The sequence below is a fragment of the Danio rerio genome, chromosome 3, assembly GCF_052040795.2.
Source record: "Danio rerio strain M-AB ecotype USA chromosome 3, GRCz13ab, whole genome shotgun sequence".
Taxonomy (NCBI): domain Eukaryota; kingdom Metazoa; phylum Chordata; class Actinopteri; order Cypriniformes; family Danionidae; genus Danio; species Danio rerio.
Window position 1 is genome coordinate 61060720 of NC_141023.1, and position 18192 is coordinate 61078911.

An 18192-nucleotide genomic window follows, 5' to 3' on the forward strand; every position below is an offset into this window, starting at 1 on the left:
CCACCAGTTTTCTGGGAAGAGATTTTCTTCTCCTGAAAGCATAGAATAGAAATAATCTGTTTCTTTGGATTTAAACACATCGACTGCACAACGTTTTACACTTCCTAAAAGACATACGAAATTCAAGGCCTGGAAAGTACTTAGGCTGTACTCACACTAGGTACAGTTGCCTCGAACCGAGCCAAAGCACGCTTGTCCCCCCTCCTGTCTCCCCCGACGGCCCGCACTCACACCACAATCGGGCCTGGGCACGCTTATGTCATCGCTGCTGCGCTGTTCAGTGAGAAGCGCTCTCTCACTCAGCAGCACAGTGGAGTTTTCTCTAGTTATATAGTTTCAGTCGGTTTGATATGCAGTGACATGCAGTCAAATATTTCGCCAAACAGTCCTTAAGGATGCGGTGACACACAGTCAGATATTTCGCCGAACAGATCCGACACTTTTGACGCTCATAAACAATCATAAAGCCCTAGTGCTGCAGGAATGAGGAGGTCTGCTGAAGCCGCGCAGCTGTCGTGCAGTGAGGGGTTTGCGTCTTTAATAAACTACGGCAGTTTGCGTTCACTGAACAGTAAGAATTATTAATAAATCCATATGAAACGGTCCCTTAAAAGTCCCGTCTCGCTTTCAGTTTCGGGCGAACCGCGCTCAGGCCCACCTCCGCCAACCGGGCCAGGGCCGGCCAAGTGAACCGTGCTTGAGCCCGATTCAGCTCACTAATACTTCTCAAATGATCCAGGTAACGGGCCTGGGCACGGTACGGATGGCATAGTGTGAGTAGGCCCTTAAAAACAAGCACAGGTCCTTGAAAGTGCTTGAATTTAAAATGTATAGTGTTATTCAGCATTTGACATTTCATGTTTGTACTTTGCTGTATTCAAAAAAACTGAATGAAAAAAAATGAAATTCTCAATTTAAAAATGTACACGTACGTACACACGCACACACACACTCGCTAGCCACTTTAATAGGTAGACCTGTTCAACTGCTCATTGATGCGATTTTTCTAATCAGCCAATCACATGGCAGCAACTCAATGCATTTAGACATGGTTAAGACAATCTGTTGCAGTTTAAACTGAGCATCAGCATGGGGATGTACGTTGATTTAAGTGACTTTGAACGTGGCGTGGTTGTTGGTGCCAGATGGGCTGCTCTGAGTATTTCAGAAACTGCTGATCTACTGGGATTTTCATACACAACCGTCTCTAGGGTTTACAGAGAATGGTCCGAAAAGGAGAAAAATATCCAGTGAGTGGCTTTGTGTACCTTGTTGATATCAGAGGAGAATGGCCAGACTGGTTCCAGCAGATAGAAAGGCAACAGTAACTCAAATAAGCACTCGTTACAACCGAGGTATGCAGATGAGCATCGGAATGCACAACACATCAAACCTTAAGGCGGATGGGCTACAGCAGCAGAAGACCATACCAGGGGTCCGTTCTTCGTACCTCGCTTAAATGATCTAAGATGATTTGGCAGATCCTGGATCTTTTAATCTTGATAACTGATCTCTCGCTAATTTGATTCTTCAAACAAGTTCGCTAATCAGATTAGAATGTCTGGATGAACTGATCTGAGATCGCTGCGTGTGTTGTGAAGGACAGATCTATCCATCCTCGAAATCATGATCAGCAATGCAACGATTGGCTGACGGCACAGCAGCGTAATGACATCATCTGATTAATATTCAATTATCCATGTGAGCAAAATTACATCAAATTAGCAGTAAACGGTTTGTTAAATATGACACGCAATAATCTTCCACATTTGTTGTGAGCTGCAGGCTTTACACTTTCATGTGTCAAGAGTATTCATCATGTATTTCAATGCATATCAGTGTATTTAGTTCTACATTTAGAAAACATTTTCTTTAATATAATAGCCGTTTATTAATTGGGGTAAAGAATAACTGGTTGTTTACAAAAGCATTTTCATATTGGTAAAGGCGTCTGCAACTTTTGTGAAGCATCAAATCACTGGCATATTAACTATCAAAACATGTTTATGACTGCATAAATGTATTATTGCTTTAAAAAAAAGTCACATTGTGCATTTCTATTATACACAATTTGTACTAAAGCGATCTAAAAAGTTCATATCAATAAGTTTTCTCTTTGCACCACCAGGTGTCAGTCTTTGTACTTTCATTTCGAGGGTGCAGACTGCATACGTTTTATTCATATGTATAACTTTATTTATTTTATTAATGACTATAACTTTATATATATAGTTAAAAAATATTTACCATTTTCCCAAGTGTATAACTACTACTTAAAGAAAATATCAGAACTCGGAACATACTTTCTGTATTATCTTTGCTTGAAGTAAGCCGATCTAATCCTGTTTATATGAATTGAACCTGCTCCCGATCAGGTTTGAGCTAGCAGAACTGTTGCTATGACAACAACTCTCGGATCAGCTTTGAAGAACGAAACGATCCTGGATCGTGTCAAATCGTCAATATCCAAATCCAGCTAACTGAGTAATCCACCTACGAAGAACGGACCCCAGGTGCCACTCCTGTCAGCTAAGAACAGGAAACTTGAGGCTACAATTCACACAGGCTCACCAAAATTGGACAATAGAAGATTGGAAAAACGTTGCCTGGTTTGATGAGTCTCTATTCGACGGTAGGGTCAGAATTTGGCGTCAACACCATTAAAGCATGGATCCATCACATATTCAAGTGTGTTTGATTAGGATTAGAGCTAAAAATCTGCAGGACACCAGCCCTCAAGGAACAAGTTTGGTGACCCCTGCTCTAGAGAAATAAAGATGAATTGATTTGAAAGTACGTAAACTGGGATGCATCACTAGTCTGAAACTCTTCACTGAAGACATTCCAGAGCTTTGAGAACACAAAGAGTGTTTGGCAATCTTTTATTACAACATTGTGCACAGTTGCTTCTGTTTTACAAACAAAAATATAGCAATAAATACATCTACAATCCATTTTGTACAATAAGAAAATCATAAAAAAAGTGTTAGTTGTTTCCGTCCACGTATCGTAATACTGTCCCTGATGTGGTCTGTATACTGCAAACACACAAAAGATGATATTTTAGGCATCACACGCTGTCCACATAATTACAGCTCAAAGCTACATTACCATGTGGTTGTCTTACCATTCTACTAAGTCTGCTCCAATGATATCATGAACGTGATACTTCATCTGGAACTTAACCTGTGCAGTTGTGCGACGCTCCTCCAGCTCAGTCCTTAAGATTTCACTGTATTTGGATTTCTTCACCATGTTAAGTACAGCTTTACGCCCTGTTAGAAAAAGCAGCATTATAGTTCAACACTAATCTGATTGAACTTTAGATGACACCTTGAAAAAAAAAAAAAGCCTTATACAAAAGAAGAAATGGATTCTGAATTGGGATTAGATCCCGAAATCCAATCTTGTCTTAATATCTTTAATATGAGTTATTCAAAATTGTATCTAAAATTTCTCTTTTTTTAAGTTTTTAATGATTTAAATGGCATGATCTGAAAGTAATTTTGTGCACTATATATACTCCAGAATCCTAAATTTAGCTTCAATTATCATGTAATAAGTCCATTTTCTTTTAACTGCATGGGTCTCAAACTCAATTCCTGGAGGGCTGCGGCTCTGCACAATTCTGCTCCAACCCTAATCAAACAGCTGATGCAACTAATCAAGGTGTTCGAGACTCTTTTGAACACCTCCACTGTTGCCAACTATTTTCAACGAAAAGGCGCTAAATTCTCCCTGAAAAATCGCTAAAGTCGTTAGATTACATCATACGTTCATTTGCATATTACTGACGTCATCACGTTCTACCATTTCTATTTGTTTAACAGCCTTTGGTAAATAAAGGAGTATTTATATTTGCACTATGCTTTATGTAAGCATGTCAATTTAAGTGAATTTATTGCTGTTTGAATACTGTATATCAATATAGATGTTAGAGCTGCACAATTAATCGTTAAAAGATCGCGATCTCGATTCGACCCCCTAGACCCCCTTAATCCAGCATTTCTACGATTCTGCCAATCATATTTTCAAGTTCAGGAGAGAAGAAAAGGCGGCTGCGCGAGTCTTTTTATTGTTTCACACACGTTGCTCAGCGACATTAACATCTCCAAATGATGTTGAATGAGTCACATACTTTATTTATAAAATATAATTCACCTAAAAATGTAATTTTTGTCTTCATGTAATGATGTTTTCGCGATCTGGAAATCAAACATGACGTGAGCTGCTGACCGTGAGCTGTTATCACAGAGAGGGCGCGCGCTCTCTACTTAATGATAGACGCATGCGCGTCTACTTTAGTGAACAGAACCTGCATATGTTGCGACTAACAGGTAAGAAAGTTGTAAATAATATTCAGTTTGTGGCACAGAGTGATCTCTTGGGAGTGGCGCGCGAAGTATGAACAGCACTTAGCAGTCAAAATGAAACCGAAAGCATGCACTTCATTTAAATGATCATATCGCATTTTAGAGTTATGATTACGACAAGCATTTGATATGTTTTTCTTTCATAGCGAACCCACAGTTGTGCATGAAAATAAATGTTTACAATGTCAGTATAACTACTCCAGCCTATATAATGTTGAATATAATCTGATAATGGCAAATGTCTGATTTTACCAGTGAATAAAATTGTCTAATATGACAGATTGCAAGCAAATATCTCAAACATAATAATTCAACATCAGAATTATTATAAGTAGAATAGAATTATTTATAGAAACCAGTAGACCTACACACAATATTATCGATGTTGTGCCATATGTTTGTTTTTACCCTACCTGTTTTTACATCTACAGAATCGTGAGAAAATCGTGATCTTTATTTTAAGCAAAAAAATCGCGATTCTCATTTAGCCAGAATCGTGCAGCTCTAATAGACGTGTAGTGAATTTGCAGTAATCTCTCAGACGTAATAAACTCAGACAAGTTCTGAAACTCTCACTAAAATATCTGTGATTGTAAACAAGAAAAGAATAAACGGTCAAATTAAAGTGTTAAAATAAAGGAGAAGCATATCGGTTTGACTGTACAAGAAAAAATAGGAGAGATCTGCTCTCGGGCTGCAGGTGGGAAAGAGACTGCTGTACGAGGACTGAGCCGCCTGTCAGTGCTCTGAGGCGGGGGAGGGGCCAGCGGCATCACCCGCAGCTCGTTGAGAAGGTAGAGATGGTACAGTATGGACAACAAATGACAGCCTATAAAAATCTCCAGTAACACACAAAAAAGTCACTAGATTTGTCGCTAGTCGCTTTTTTGAAAATTTGTTACTAGGGGGGTCTTAAAAGTCGCTAAATCTAGCGACAAAAATGCTAAGTTGGCAACACTGAACACCTCGATTATTTGGATCAGCTGTTTTATTAGGGTTGTTGTTGTTTTTTTTAATAATCTAGATTTAGAAATCTCAAAATGTGTTTACTTTGCCTTTAAAAATGGCACAAATGTTAGATGAGTTACTCGATCCTGGATAGCAAAACATGGGATTTTAAATTGCAGATTAAGGGTGCTTTCACACCTACACTTTTGTTTCGGAACGTGTCTTGTTTGCCCAGTTAGCGCGGTTCGTTTGGCATATGTGAACAGGGCAATCGCACTCTGTTCCACGCCAAAGTAATCGCTCTGTGATCGATTAAATGAGGTGGTCTCAGCTCGATTGAAACGAACCCTGGAGCGGTTCGATTCCAGTGAGAAAGCGATCCGATCCGAGCGCGGTTATATCACAGTGTTTTATGGATATGTAATAGGCTTACGGCTATATGAAGAGAGAATTATAGGTAGGGCGGGAAGTTTCGTGAGTCTCCGGATGCCCGCAATCGAGTGATGATCTCCCGGTAATCTCGCGTCTTCCTCCCGGTCCTCAAATAGGCATCGTCGCGCACCCTTCTCACCCCTCCCCACCGCGTCTTTCCTCAGACACGTCACTCGCGCGCACCCTGTCAATCACCACCAAACCACCACCTCTCCTGACAGCTGAGCGGGACGCTGCAAAATAAACCCTGACACTCTGACCAATGTAAGGACAGTTTACTCGCACGTGACTTGTTTTAGCTCTTTTGGTCCGATTAGAAACTTTGCAGTGTGAAAGCGAACCGCTCCAAGAGCAAAGAGCAACAATGTAACAATTGTAATCTCTGTTTCGGAACAAGTGAATCGATCCACAGGTGTGAAAGCACCCTAAAATGTAGTGATTAAAGGAAAACCACACACACACAAAAAAAAGACCTACCTTTAATGAAGTACTTAATGAATCTGCCAGAGTTTGGGATTGAGAGCCACCAGCTGCCTGCATCTCTCACAGTGAGGAGACCAGACTTCACCAGCTGCCTGAAGGCACAAAAACTTCTTCAAATAAAGCACCAGACACCATCAACATGCAAACACTTAGGGCTGTGCAATATGACAATGTATATCATACAGATAAATTAAAACGTTTAGCATTTAATACCGTGCTCTAGTCCAGGGGTGTCCAACCCTGTTCCTGGAGAGCCACCTTCCTGCAGATTTCATTTGCAACCCATATCAAACACACCTGCCTGTAATTATTACGTGGTGTTCAGGTCTTAATTAATTGGTTCAGGTGTGTTTGATATGGGTAGCAACTAAAATTTGCAGGAAGGTGGCTCTCCAGGAACAGCGTTGGCCACCCCTGCTCTAGTCTCTAGTGTTATATCAAATATCTCTAGAGTCCAATCTTACACTCCACCATGAAGATGCAAACATGAATACGAATAACAGCATGGAAAGTTTACATTCAGCAATTTATTTAGCAATATTTGGCCTGTAATTATTAATTCTTAAAAAACATTTTAGATTTCACTGGTATATATTTTAGACTTTACATCAAACATCTGCCCCGAAGTTCTGAATAACCAGAGATAAATATGCACATATGAATGAGTACATTTTGTGGTATATACTGTCAAATGTAAAAACAATTGTCCTTTTCATGTGGTCAACATACAGGATATTAAAAGATACTATACAGTGGAAGACACAATTATTAGCCCCCCTTTGAATTTTTTTTTCTTTTTTAAATATTTCCCAAATGATGCTTATCACAGAGAGCTGAACAGATCTTTTATTCCCGGTTGCTTTGGGCACGTCCTGTCTTGTTGATATGATTATACGCATTACTACGGAGACATGTTAATATGTGGCTGTCAATCAATTCGGTTGGCGGGGAAACCGCACTCCTGCTTCAAGTTGCAGTCGGCAACTTTCCATTTGGTGGGATTTGATACCACCAAATGGAAAGAAAAAAAACTTTACTGACTTGTTATGTGCAGAAAACAGGGTCAAACAGCCATGTGTATGCACTATCGAAAATCGTAGACAATGGTAATAGTTTAAGGCAGAGGTGGGCAAACTGTGGCCCGCTGAACACTTTCATTCGGCCTGCAAGGGAGTTTTTAAAATGCTGCTTCTAAGAAGGTTTGGTTCAGAATTTGTAAATTAATGTAAAATGCTGCTTCTAAGAAGGTTTGGTTCAGAATTTGTAAATTAATGATGCAGTTACAAGTGAATGCCACGTGATGGCAGTAGTGCATGCGGTACAGTTAGTGAAACCAGTAGAATTACAGCACAATTTGACTCGGAATGTTGTGTGTTTAAGGAAGAATGGACAGCAAAATACTTCTTCATCAATATCGAACAGAAAGCGGTTTGTCGAATATGCCAAGAAAGCAGTGGCGCAGCGGATGGGTCCGCGTCACAATCGCCCACATGGGAAGTATGAACCGCACTTAGCAGTGAAAAAAAAAACGAAAATGTGCACATCATTTAAGTAATCAAATGGCGTTATAGAGTAAGTTACTAGCGGCCGTGAGGGTTTTGCACGCTGCTTATGCGCCCTGCGCTACGCGTTTTGCCTGCTGCGCCTCGCGTTTTTGCTGTAGCAGACTCCAGACTTTGACACCCTTGCGAAGAGAGGGGACCAGGCTCATACTAATAATAACATGACTTGGAATAACAAAGACTGAGATTGTTTTTCTGTTTTATCTCATAGTTTTATGATAGTTTTATGATTGATATAAATATATTAATAAAAGCTCAAATGATATAACAATTGCTGGTTAAACGTGTTGATTTTCGTCATAGAATATATTTTCCATGCACACATTCACTTTAATAAGTTCTTTTATCAAAGATTTGTGTTTTCATCAAGTTTTATGATGACTGATCTGTATATTCTGAAAGCAGTGCAAATTAGAATTTTGTAGATTTGACTGAATAGTAAACTTTAAGAATTATTTTCAATGTGTTAATATGACATTTTTTTCTATCTGACAATATATTTAAAAAAATACATTATTATTATTTTTATTATTATATTTTAAGGGATTATTTTATTGTTTTGTGATGATTGATAAGTAAATATAAATAGCAGTGCAAATTAATTTGACTTTTAAATTTGACTTAATAATAAAAAAAAATTGTTTTGTGTTAATGTGACATATTTTTGTCCAATATTACATGTTATATGCATACAGCCACTATATAAAAATAAAAAAAAAAATAAAATTTTTTTTTTGAAGAATTTGACATGTGGCCCTTCATTTGGTTTGCAAAACTTGATGTGGCCCTCGGGTCTAAAAAGTTTGCCCACCACTGGTTTAAGGTGTTTCTGTCTTTACTGCACTTCAATAATGTGACTAAATAGGAATACTCCACATGTCTTCATTCATTTCTGTGTAGATTGATTTTGACTTCAGTCCTCAAGTGACTTATAGTACTCAAAAATTGCTGTTTACATGGTAGAATCTTAATCAGAGTATTGTCTTAGGGTGCTTTCACACCTGTGAATCGATTCAGTTGTTCCGAAACAGAGATTAAAATTGTTACATTGTTGCTCTTTGCTCTTGGAGCGGTTCGCTTTCACACTGCAAAGTTTCTAATCGGACCAAAAGAGCTAAAGCAAGTCACGTGCGAGTAAACTCTCCTTACATTGGTCAGAATGTCAGTGTTTATTTTGCAGCTTTCCGCTCAGCTGTCAGGAGAGGTGGTGGTTTGGTGGTGATTGACAGGGTGCGCGCGTGTGACGTGTCTGAGGAGAGACACGGTGGGGAGGGGCGAGAAGGGTGCGCGACGATGCCTATTTGAGGACTGGGAGAGAGACGCGAGATTACCGGGAGATCATCACTCGTTTGCGGGCATCCGGAGACTCGCGAAACTTCCCGCCATACTCATAATTCTCTCTTCATATAGCCGTATGCCTATTACATATCCATAAAACACTGTGATATAACCGCGCTCGGATCGGATCGCTTTCTCACTGCAATCGAACCGCTCCAGGGTTCGTTTCAATCGAGCCGAGACCACCTCATTTAAGCGATCTCGGAGCGATTACTTTGGCGCGGAACAGATTGCTGTTCACATATGCCAATCGAACCGCGCTAACTGGGCAAACGAGATACGTTCCGAAACAAAAGTGTAGGTGTGAAAGCACCCTTAATCATATTAAAATCTGAGTCTTGGTGTCCATGTAAACATACTCATTTGCTTGAGTAAATGGAGCTTATTTTGTAATTGAGAGAACATTCTGTCTCTTTTTTAAGTGTGCTTGCATGAGAAGCAGAAGTGTCTGTGGTTTTTTGTGTGTGTGTGTGCATCGGAGGTCTGAAGGTCAACGTCTGGTTTCAGTCTTGCAGGTGTTAGAAATATGAGACCATGGTCTGGTTTCATTTCGCAGCTTCACCCACGCTGGAAAATTCCACTATGCTCAGATATGAAATAGGCTGATTCATGTTAAGACAAAATGCTGTATGACTAGCCCATATTTGGAGTACCTTTCTGCTATCAGCCCCTGTGTATAAATATCCCTGTCCATCCTGTGTTGTCGGGCTTGCAGAATAAACCATTCTAACTACAGTTTGGTCTCTTCTCATGTCTCCGGGTCGACCTGCTGAACTTTGCTGAATCTGGTGCCTAATATAGGGGAAATCTTACAGATCTGGGGGCTCGTCCGGGATACATCTGATCAGGTAAGAGAATTTTTATTCACACTGCCTGCTCCGGTGTATCTCAGGAAATCGTAAGATTTTAGTTAAAATTAGGCAAGAGAGGTCTGTGCTCTAGAGCACAGAACATCCTGTCAAGTTTACTTTCAACAGTAAATTGCACAGAAGGATTTGTGTCGTCGTACTCAATTAAATTTGGGTTCCACAAATCAGGAAAATTTATTAATTTGACACTTGCTAGCCTGTCAAGTTTACTTCAAACAGTAAATTGCACAGAAGGATTTGTGTTGTTGTACCCGATTAAATTTGGGTTCCACAAATCAGGGGATTTAATAAATTTTAGTAAATAAGTATTACGCACCAGCTTCAGCAATATGAGACAAGGATATCCAAAACCAGAACCCAGTGAGAGTCCAAAGCAATGGATGGATAGATGTGGGTGGGAATTTTACACTGAACCCTGGCTGTCCAATTTAGCTGGGTGGACAGAGGGACAATCTCAAATGGAGAGACTTTCCTAGGGAAGGAACATTTGACCCAGGTTTCCTTCAGTTAGCTTACAAATTGATATGGGGATCCAGAATGGAATGACCAATATATGATGAATGGATATGACACATGGTATAAAATGAGCTCCATATGGAGGGATAAAAAAAAAAAGTAAAAAAAAAAAAAAAGGCATTTTTACACCTAAAATTTTGAAAAAATTTTGAAATCTGTCCCCAAACCCAAAAGCAGAAGCAATACTGCCCGTAAGGCAGATAAGAGGGGCTCTCTCGCAGCTGCTAAGACAACTATGATATCACCACCCCCTTATACGGGGCTTCCGCCTGCAGCTTCATGCTCTGTAAGTGCTTCTCCTACAGTGCCTTCTATTTATCCGTCACTGACAGAAATGGAATAAAAAATAAACCAGACCGTTCTAACAGCACGGAGGGCACTACTTCAGCTTCTAATGTGGCTGCTGTATGGGTTGCTAAACCACGAGGGATAGAGATAATTCCGCCCTCACCCTCTGTTCTTAAAGATCTTATATCTCTTCTACCAGAAGTGGACAAACCACTGCAATTTGTAGACATGCTGTTGCGCAGTTCGCGTCACTGCCAACTAATTGGGGCAGATTATCGATTTATCCTTCAAACCAAAATGGGTTCGTCCTATGACGATGAAGAAATAACAACAAAAATACCTGCTCTTGATCGCAAGCTTGATATAGTACAAACAGAAACTGTTAAGGAAGAAACAGATGATAAAAAGACACGTACTCGTATAAAAACACGCCTCGCGTGGAAAGATGATCAGGAGGAGCTCCTGACAAATCTAAAACAGCAGCTTACTAAATACTTAGTACCATAATTACTGGTCTGAATGTGACGCCACGACTGATCTTAATGGAATAATGCTAGATGGCAAGGGCCGTTTATGCCTGCCATCATCCTGTGCACCTTTTCTCGTCCGCGAGTTTCACGGTGTTACACACCGCGGCCGAAGAGGGGTAATAGACACAATGAGTTAATAGACACAATGAGTTAATAGACACAATGAGTTCCTTTTTATGCATCAATAATTTACAGCACCATGTCAATAACACGCTAGATAGATGTTTGATATGTGCTCAAAATAATATCACTAAACCTCAAGCTAAACATCAACAATTGCCCCTTCCTGAAACACCTTTTCAGGAATGGCAGGTAGATTTTACACATCTGCCAAAGAGGGGTCTCAATAAATATTTACTGGTTTTTGTGGACAAATTTTCAAAATGGGTTGAAGCCTTCCCATGCAGTAAGGAAGATGCTAATATAGTTGTCAGATGTTTGACAAGAGAAATCATTCCAAGATACGGTATACCATGTGCCATAGACTCAGATAAGGGAACCTCATTTACTGCGAAAGTAATACAAAATCTAGCTAAAGAACTCCAAATTAATTGGCAGCTACATATTCCCTACCATCCACAATCATCTGGTATAGTAGAACGAACTAATAGGACTATTAAGGACAAATTAAGAAAGGCTATGTAACATGCAGGGCACTCAAATTGGCTCGCCTTGCTACCTCTCGTTTTAGCAGACATGAGGATGTTTCCTCACAAAAGTCTTCACGGTTTATCTCCTTATGAGACTGTGATGGGACGACCCTTTCCCTCACCATGGAGGCAAAGGGGTACCACACTGGGTGACGGTTCTTTGGATATTCATATGAGTGAATGTGCACAACAGCTACTAACAACATTGCATGCATACTGGACTAATATACATTCTGGTTCAGCCCCGATGCCGGTAGACCCAACACACCCATTTAAGGCTGGTGACAGAGTAATGATTAGACAGCTCAATAAAATGAGCACAGAACTGGGGGACCCCAAATTTAGCCCCCCGACGGATGTCGTGGCTGTAACCAGAACCGCCGTTTTAACCTCCTCTTCTCCACAGTGGATCCATGCAACCAGGATAAAACGAGCACCTATTGAATAATAAAAATGTATAAGTTTTGTACTATGATAATCTGTCTGCAGACTCTTTTTGTTTTACAGATTTTGGGGGCCCCCTCAGCACAGACGACACCTCTACAGCTGCAATTCACCTCTACAGCTGCACAATTGCGTTTGGGAGACAGATGGGAGCTAAACACGTAGCACTGTCTACCTTAAGGCAAGGGTCAGCATGACTTCCTTTTTGCTGCGGACAATTGGACTGTTTCTTTTTCTTGTTGTACAAGTTGATGCAGCCAGGCTGAAACGCTGGACACATGATCATGAATTTGGATGGGCAGAGGATGGGGCTGACAATCCAATTGAAATAATATGTGGTATCAATATGTGAAAGTTTTAGCTAGGTCATATAATGTATCTGGTTGTTATGTATGTTCTGTTATGCCTCATTCAGCCAAACAAACCCCTCTTTATGCCAAACCCATGAATAAAACAGCTGCTAAATGTTCTGCCAGTTTTGCAGGATCAGGGTACCAGGACCCATATATAATTGTCGATGACTATGATCCATACCGGATTGGCATTAGAAATGGTACATGTGATGCTCTATTTTGGGTAAAATTTGGCCACGCTAAACCCTCACCTATTAGCCACAAGGTTTTTTATTAACCACTCTATTACACACCCTGTGTGTTATAACCAGACCATGGGCTCTCATTTCATGGGAAGCACTGTTAACTGTCAACAAATTGCCTCCTCGGGAGAGGGGGCCCCAGTCGACATCTCAGGACCCTCGAATGGCACTTATGTGGTCCAGGGTGGGTGGTGATTGTGTGGAAAAAACGCCTACATGTCCCTACCGGCCAACTGGACGGGGCAGTGTGCCCCTGTGCATGTGACTGATCACACTTTTATTGTGACAGCCCAGGTCCTGTCAGCGCAGCGAAGAGTTAAACGCAGTGTCCCTGAAATGAAGCCCCATGACTCTGTATGGGGTACTGACGTGCCCGAGGATTTCAAATTATGGACCACTGGTAACAAAATGGTATTGGCTCTATTTCCACAAATAGGTGTGGGAAAAGCTCTACTAAGAATTGAGACCCTGGACTATCGCATGGGCCTATTTCTGAATGCCTCAAAAATAATTAATGAGGCCCAGAATAAGGAGCTGGGTAATCTACGTACCATGGTTTTGCAAAATAGAATGGCTCTAGATCTCTTAACAGCATCCCAGGGGGGGGGTATGTAAATGAGTACTGCTATGTCTACTCTCCAAGGGTTAAAAATTGCTATGACTTCTGATTATGTCCCAGACACAACTTGGGGTTGGATGATGGGTCTGTTCGGCTGGGTGACTCCTTTTCTTACAATGATAATTCCTGTATCTATTATTTTCCTTCTTATTTGTTGTTGTGGTCCTTTTCTCTTGCAATGTTTAATGAATCGAATCTATGCTACAATGGACAGTATGATGGGTCAACGGTATGATAAGATTCCTCTGCGTTAGGCCTTTGGCCTAAAAGAGGGGACTGAGAGAACATTCTGTCTCTTTTTTAAGTGTGCTTGCATGAGAAGCAGAAGTGTCTGTGGTTTTTTGTGTGTGTGTGTGCATCGGAGGTCTGAAGGTCAACGTCTGGTTTCAGTCTTGCAGGTGTTAGAAATATGAGACCATGGTCTGGTTTCATTTCGCAGCTTCACCCACGCTGGAAAATTCCACTATGCTCAGATATGAAATAGGCTGATTCATGTTAAGACAAAATGCTGTATGACTAGCCCATATTTGGAGTACCTTTCTGCTATCAGCCCCTGTGTATAAATATCCCTGTCCATCCTGTGTTGTCGGGCTTGCAGAATAAACCATTCTAACTACAGTTTGGTCTCTTCTCATGTCTCCGGGTCGACCTGCTGAACTTTGCTGAATCTGGTGCCTAATATAGGGGAAATCTTACAGTAATACATAACATCTTTATCAGGATATGAGATGACTTCTAAGTCATTAATAAGCTGTCATATTGCCCAGCCCCCCAAAAATGTGTCATTTCCCTTACGTGATCTCAGAGTCGGAGAAGAGGAACTCTTTCAGCATTTTGTCTTTGTTGAAACTTAAATCGGAGCAGCCGGGAATGAGCTTATCCAGAAACTTCTCAGCGGCTCCCAGGGTTTTTCTTCCAGCTTCCTCCTGAAGGACTTTGGCTCTGTAATCCTCAGCAAACACCAGAGCGAAGGCCTCCGAGTCGAAGCCCAGCTGGAACATCAGCAGCTCGCCGTTTTCACGCAAATCATTCTGAGCAGACGGAGAAATGGACACAGTCAAGCTTTCCACAATTTGCTTAGATCAGGGTTCCCCAAACTGTGTGCTGGAAGGCCAGTATCCTGCAAAGTTTAGCTACAACCCCAATCAGACACACCTGGGCTAGCTAATCAAGCTCTGACTGGGCTTTCTGGAAACATCCATGCAGGACTTTTGAGACAAGTTAGAGCTAAAATCTGCAGGACACCAGCACCCCTGGCTTAAATCAATATGTTTTATAGGTAACACTATGGTCTTACCACATGCTTGTCCACTGAGGTTTTGTCAGTGTGTAAACTGTACAGCTGGTGTTTCAGGACGACTGGAGGAAGTGTGTCGTTGAAAAGTTTGCGTGAAAACAGCGTCATCAAATACTGTATGCTTGAGCGAATATCAGTGGCTCCGTCTGAAGAATAAACATCAGACACAAGTGCATCGTTTCTCTTTTCTGGGGAAAAAAGTCTTATTTCTTTTAATTTGGGTAGATTAAAAAAACCTGCCAAGGTCAACAGTAATAAGGCTTTTCCCCCTATCAGCTAGTTAAGTGGTGACGTGTTGGTGATGTATGTAATACTGTTTCCGGGTCCAAGCCGCCACTCATTTGAGTTGAGAAATTATTTGTTTAATATCACTTTTTATTTATATCACACATTAAAGTACATTTTATATAAAGTCATAGTGTACACAACAATCTCTGGGCTTGCTGCATCACAAATATCCAAATTTTAACAATTTATAAAAAAAATGAATCACTTTCTGGCCATTGGATATTAGGCATGGACATATATATTGCGATGGTGATTATCGAGAGTATTAAATCGCTTTGTAAACGTTTATTATTTACATTTCATGAGTCTCCCCATACAGCTGAATAGAGCGTTTGGACCCGGAAGCCGATTCGCGTGACATCACACTTAACAAGCGGATTGGCTACAAAACGAACTGTTGTCCAATGACATGCCTAATCAATAGAGGCGGAAGTCTTAGCCTATTTTTTCCCATTTTGCATTTATCTCTTTACATCTTAACTAGAATTAGTGTTACTACTTGTGTTTAATGATTAGAATCTTTCAAATTATTTATTTTGTTAAAGGATCATGAACAAATGAACAAGCTCTGAAAGAAATATTAAAACACCAGATTAGAAAAAGCAATAATAAAAAACAAAGTAATATATATATATATATATATATATATATATATATATATATATATATATATATATATATATATATATATATATATAAATAATATTTGACAAGATATTTTTCAAGACACTTCTATACAGCTTACTTTGACATTTAAAGGCTTAATTGGGTCAATTAGGTTAACTAGGCAAGATATAGAGTAATTAGGCAAGTTATTGTATAATGATGGGCTGTTCTGTAGACTATCAGAAAAAAAATGCTGAAAGAGGCTAATAATTTTGACCTTAAAATAGGTTTTAAAAGATTAAAAAGTACATTATAGTTTTTTTTGGTGGCAACACCCAAAGCTCTAAATATATCAAAATTCATCTATTTAAAATAGCAAACTGCATGTAACATTTCAAGCACACCGGCTTACAATTATTTTTTAAACAATAATTGAAACTATTTTAAAGAATTTAACTATTATAATTTTTCGATTTAGAGCTTGTGTCTGCGCAAGCTTGCCTTATTGTCATCTAATTTGAAAACAAAATCGATTCTTAACTTTTGAGAATCGTTACACAAAGAATCACCATTTTTTTGTCCCACCAATTCATACAGTACATCGGGAAAGTATTCATAGCGCTTCACTTTCCACATTTTTCAAATGCTACAGCTTTATTCCGAAATGGGTTAAATTCATTTATTTCCTCAAAATTCTACACACATTACCCCATAATGACAATGTAATTTTCATTTTTTTTTGATTCTTTGAAATTGTTGCAAATTTATTAAAATTAAAAAACCCTGAAAAATCACATGTTGTATTTAATACTGCGCCCCGCTCTTCACTTTGCACTTCACTTATTCTTTAAACATGGGTCTGTGAGTGGACGGTACAAGATTTCTTTCTGTGGGAGTGGGATGGGACAGGAGTGAAAATCCACTCCAGTGTCATCCTCTAGCCCAGGGATGTCAAACGTAATTCCAGGAGGGCCACAGCCCTGCGCAGTTTAGTTCCAACCCTGCTCCAACACACTTACCTGTAGGTTTCAAACAAGCCTGAAGGACTCAATTAGTTTGATCGGGTGTGTTTAATTAGAGTTGGAACTAAACTGTGCAGGGCTGCGGCCCTCCAGGAATTGAGTTTGACATCCCTGCTCTAGCCCCCACCTGCCTCCATTTAGGCGATGTCATCACCTGGATACACAGTATCAACAAGGTGGTCTTACAGCCAAGTGGTGCTCGCTGCAGAGCCATTTGAGGAGAGGTGAGCTCCAGAGAGGGGGAGCTTAAGCTTGAGCTCCACCTTTTTTGCACTTCTTCTACGAGTGATGTCACTGGGGGTAGGGTTAGGGGTGGGGTTGGTGTACGCATTAAAACAGCTCATGCTCCCCCTCTCTGGAGCTCACCTCTCCTCAAATGGCTCTGCAGCGAGCACCCTCTCCTTACAGCCCACTAGGTCTGGGCCCAAGTCTCCTTGTAACGTTTGGTTTTGTATAGGCGATGCTATAAAATGTTTTGCAAATGTTATTAATTGCAAATATTTTAGTTTTTATTACTGCTTGATTTTATTTGCAAGTTTTTTTTTTTTTTTGTTAGCAAATTTCATTTTTATTTCTCTAAACTTAATTTTCCCTTTGCAGTTCTTTATTTTTGTTAGATTTTTTAGCCCAGGAATTAATTTTCTCTTTGCGATTATTGGAGATTTGCATTGCTTTTTCTTTATTAATCAATAATTTACTTTTGTTTGCAAAACTTCCTTTTATTTTGCAAGTATATATGGCCCTTGATTGACTGCATAAACCATGTTTTTTATGTTGTAAATCCATGGTTCATTTTTATACCAATAGAGAAACCCGGTTTTAACAAGGTGTAGTAACTACATTATTTATTATTTGTCATAACATTGATATTTTGAGTATATTTGATTAGTAAAGATATTTCAGTTTCAAGATTTAGTTTGATGTTAGTTGAAGCAAGATTATCACAAAAACATATTGAAAACAATGCATTAATTTATGTCCTTTCAGTCCCCAAATGTATGAGGATAAATGTAAATTACGAGTCTTACCGTGAGTCTCTCCCGTTAAACTGTCAGCTGCACATCTGCGTCTCTTCAAACAGAAAGTGTCCGCGATCAGAGCTCTTTTTCGGCTCATTTTGCTGATTTTAAACACTGCTGCTATTATTACAGAGTTCACTTATCCGTTTTCCTCATCTAGCCAATATATGATTTTTTTTATAGTTATCAAAAATTCATTTTCTTCTGCTTTTGAGTTTGAAATGTTTGCTCACAAGTAATCAAAACACACCAGCAGTATCTGACTGTGAGTCTTCTTCTCTGGTGATTAGAGAGAGTGGTAAATCTTCTGCTG

The 18192-nt window shown here is 39.8% G+C and overlaps 2 protein-coding genes and 1 long non-coding RNA gene across 3 annotated transcripts in view; 1 reads left to right on the plus strand and 2 right to left on the minus strand.

Moving 5' to 3' along the window:
* prkcab (protein kinase C, alpha, b) overlaps positions 1-18192 on the plus strand; it is a 624299-nt gene that overhangs the window by 534385 nt on the left and 71722 nt on the right. The window lies entirely within an intron of this gene.
* whr1 (winged helix repair factor 1) lies at positions 2866-18185 on the minus strand. The gene is made up of 6 exons (NM_001115092.3): positions 17889-18185; positions 14945-15090; positions 14443-14678; positions 6231-6328; positions 3128-3275; positions 2866-3038 (listed from the first exon to the last, which is right to left on the minus strand). Exons 1-6 carry the CDS (start codon positions 17974-17976, stop codon positions 2987-2989), a joined length of 768 nt encoding a protein of 255 aa, NP_001108564.1. The 5' UTR covers positions 17977-18185; the 3' UTR covers positions 2866-2986.
* Positions 9619-14349, minus strand: LOC148679727 (uncharacterized). The gene is made up of 2 exons (XR_015941973.1): positions 12609-14349; positions 9619-12535 (listed from the first exon to the last, which is right to left on the minus strand). It is a non-coding gene; the product is annotated as an uncharacterized LOC148679727 (long non-coding RNA).

Coding starts and splice junctions, on each gene's coding strand:
- whr1 (NM_001115092.3), bottom strand. CDS start 17,976: ATGAGCCGAAAAAGAGCTCTGATCGCGGACACTTTCTGTTTGAAGAGA. Junction 14,679..14,944: donor CCTCAGTGGACAAGCATGTG/GTAAGACCATAG, acceptor CCGTCTGCTCAG/AATGATTTGCGTGAAAACGG. Junction 3,276..6,230: donor CATTAAGTACTTCATTAAAG/GTAGGTCTTTTT, acceptor TTTTTCTAACAG/GGCGTAAAGCTGTACTTAAC.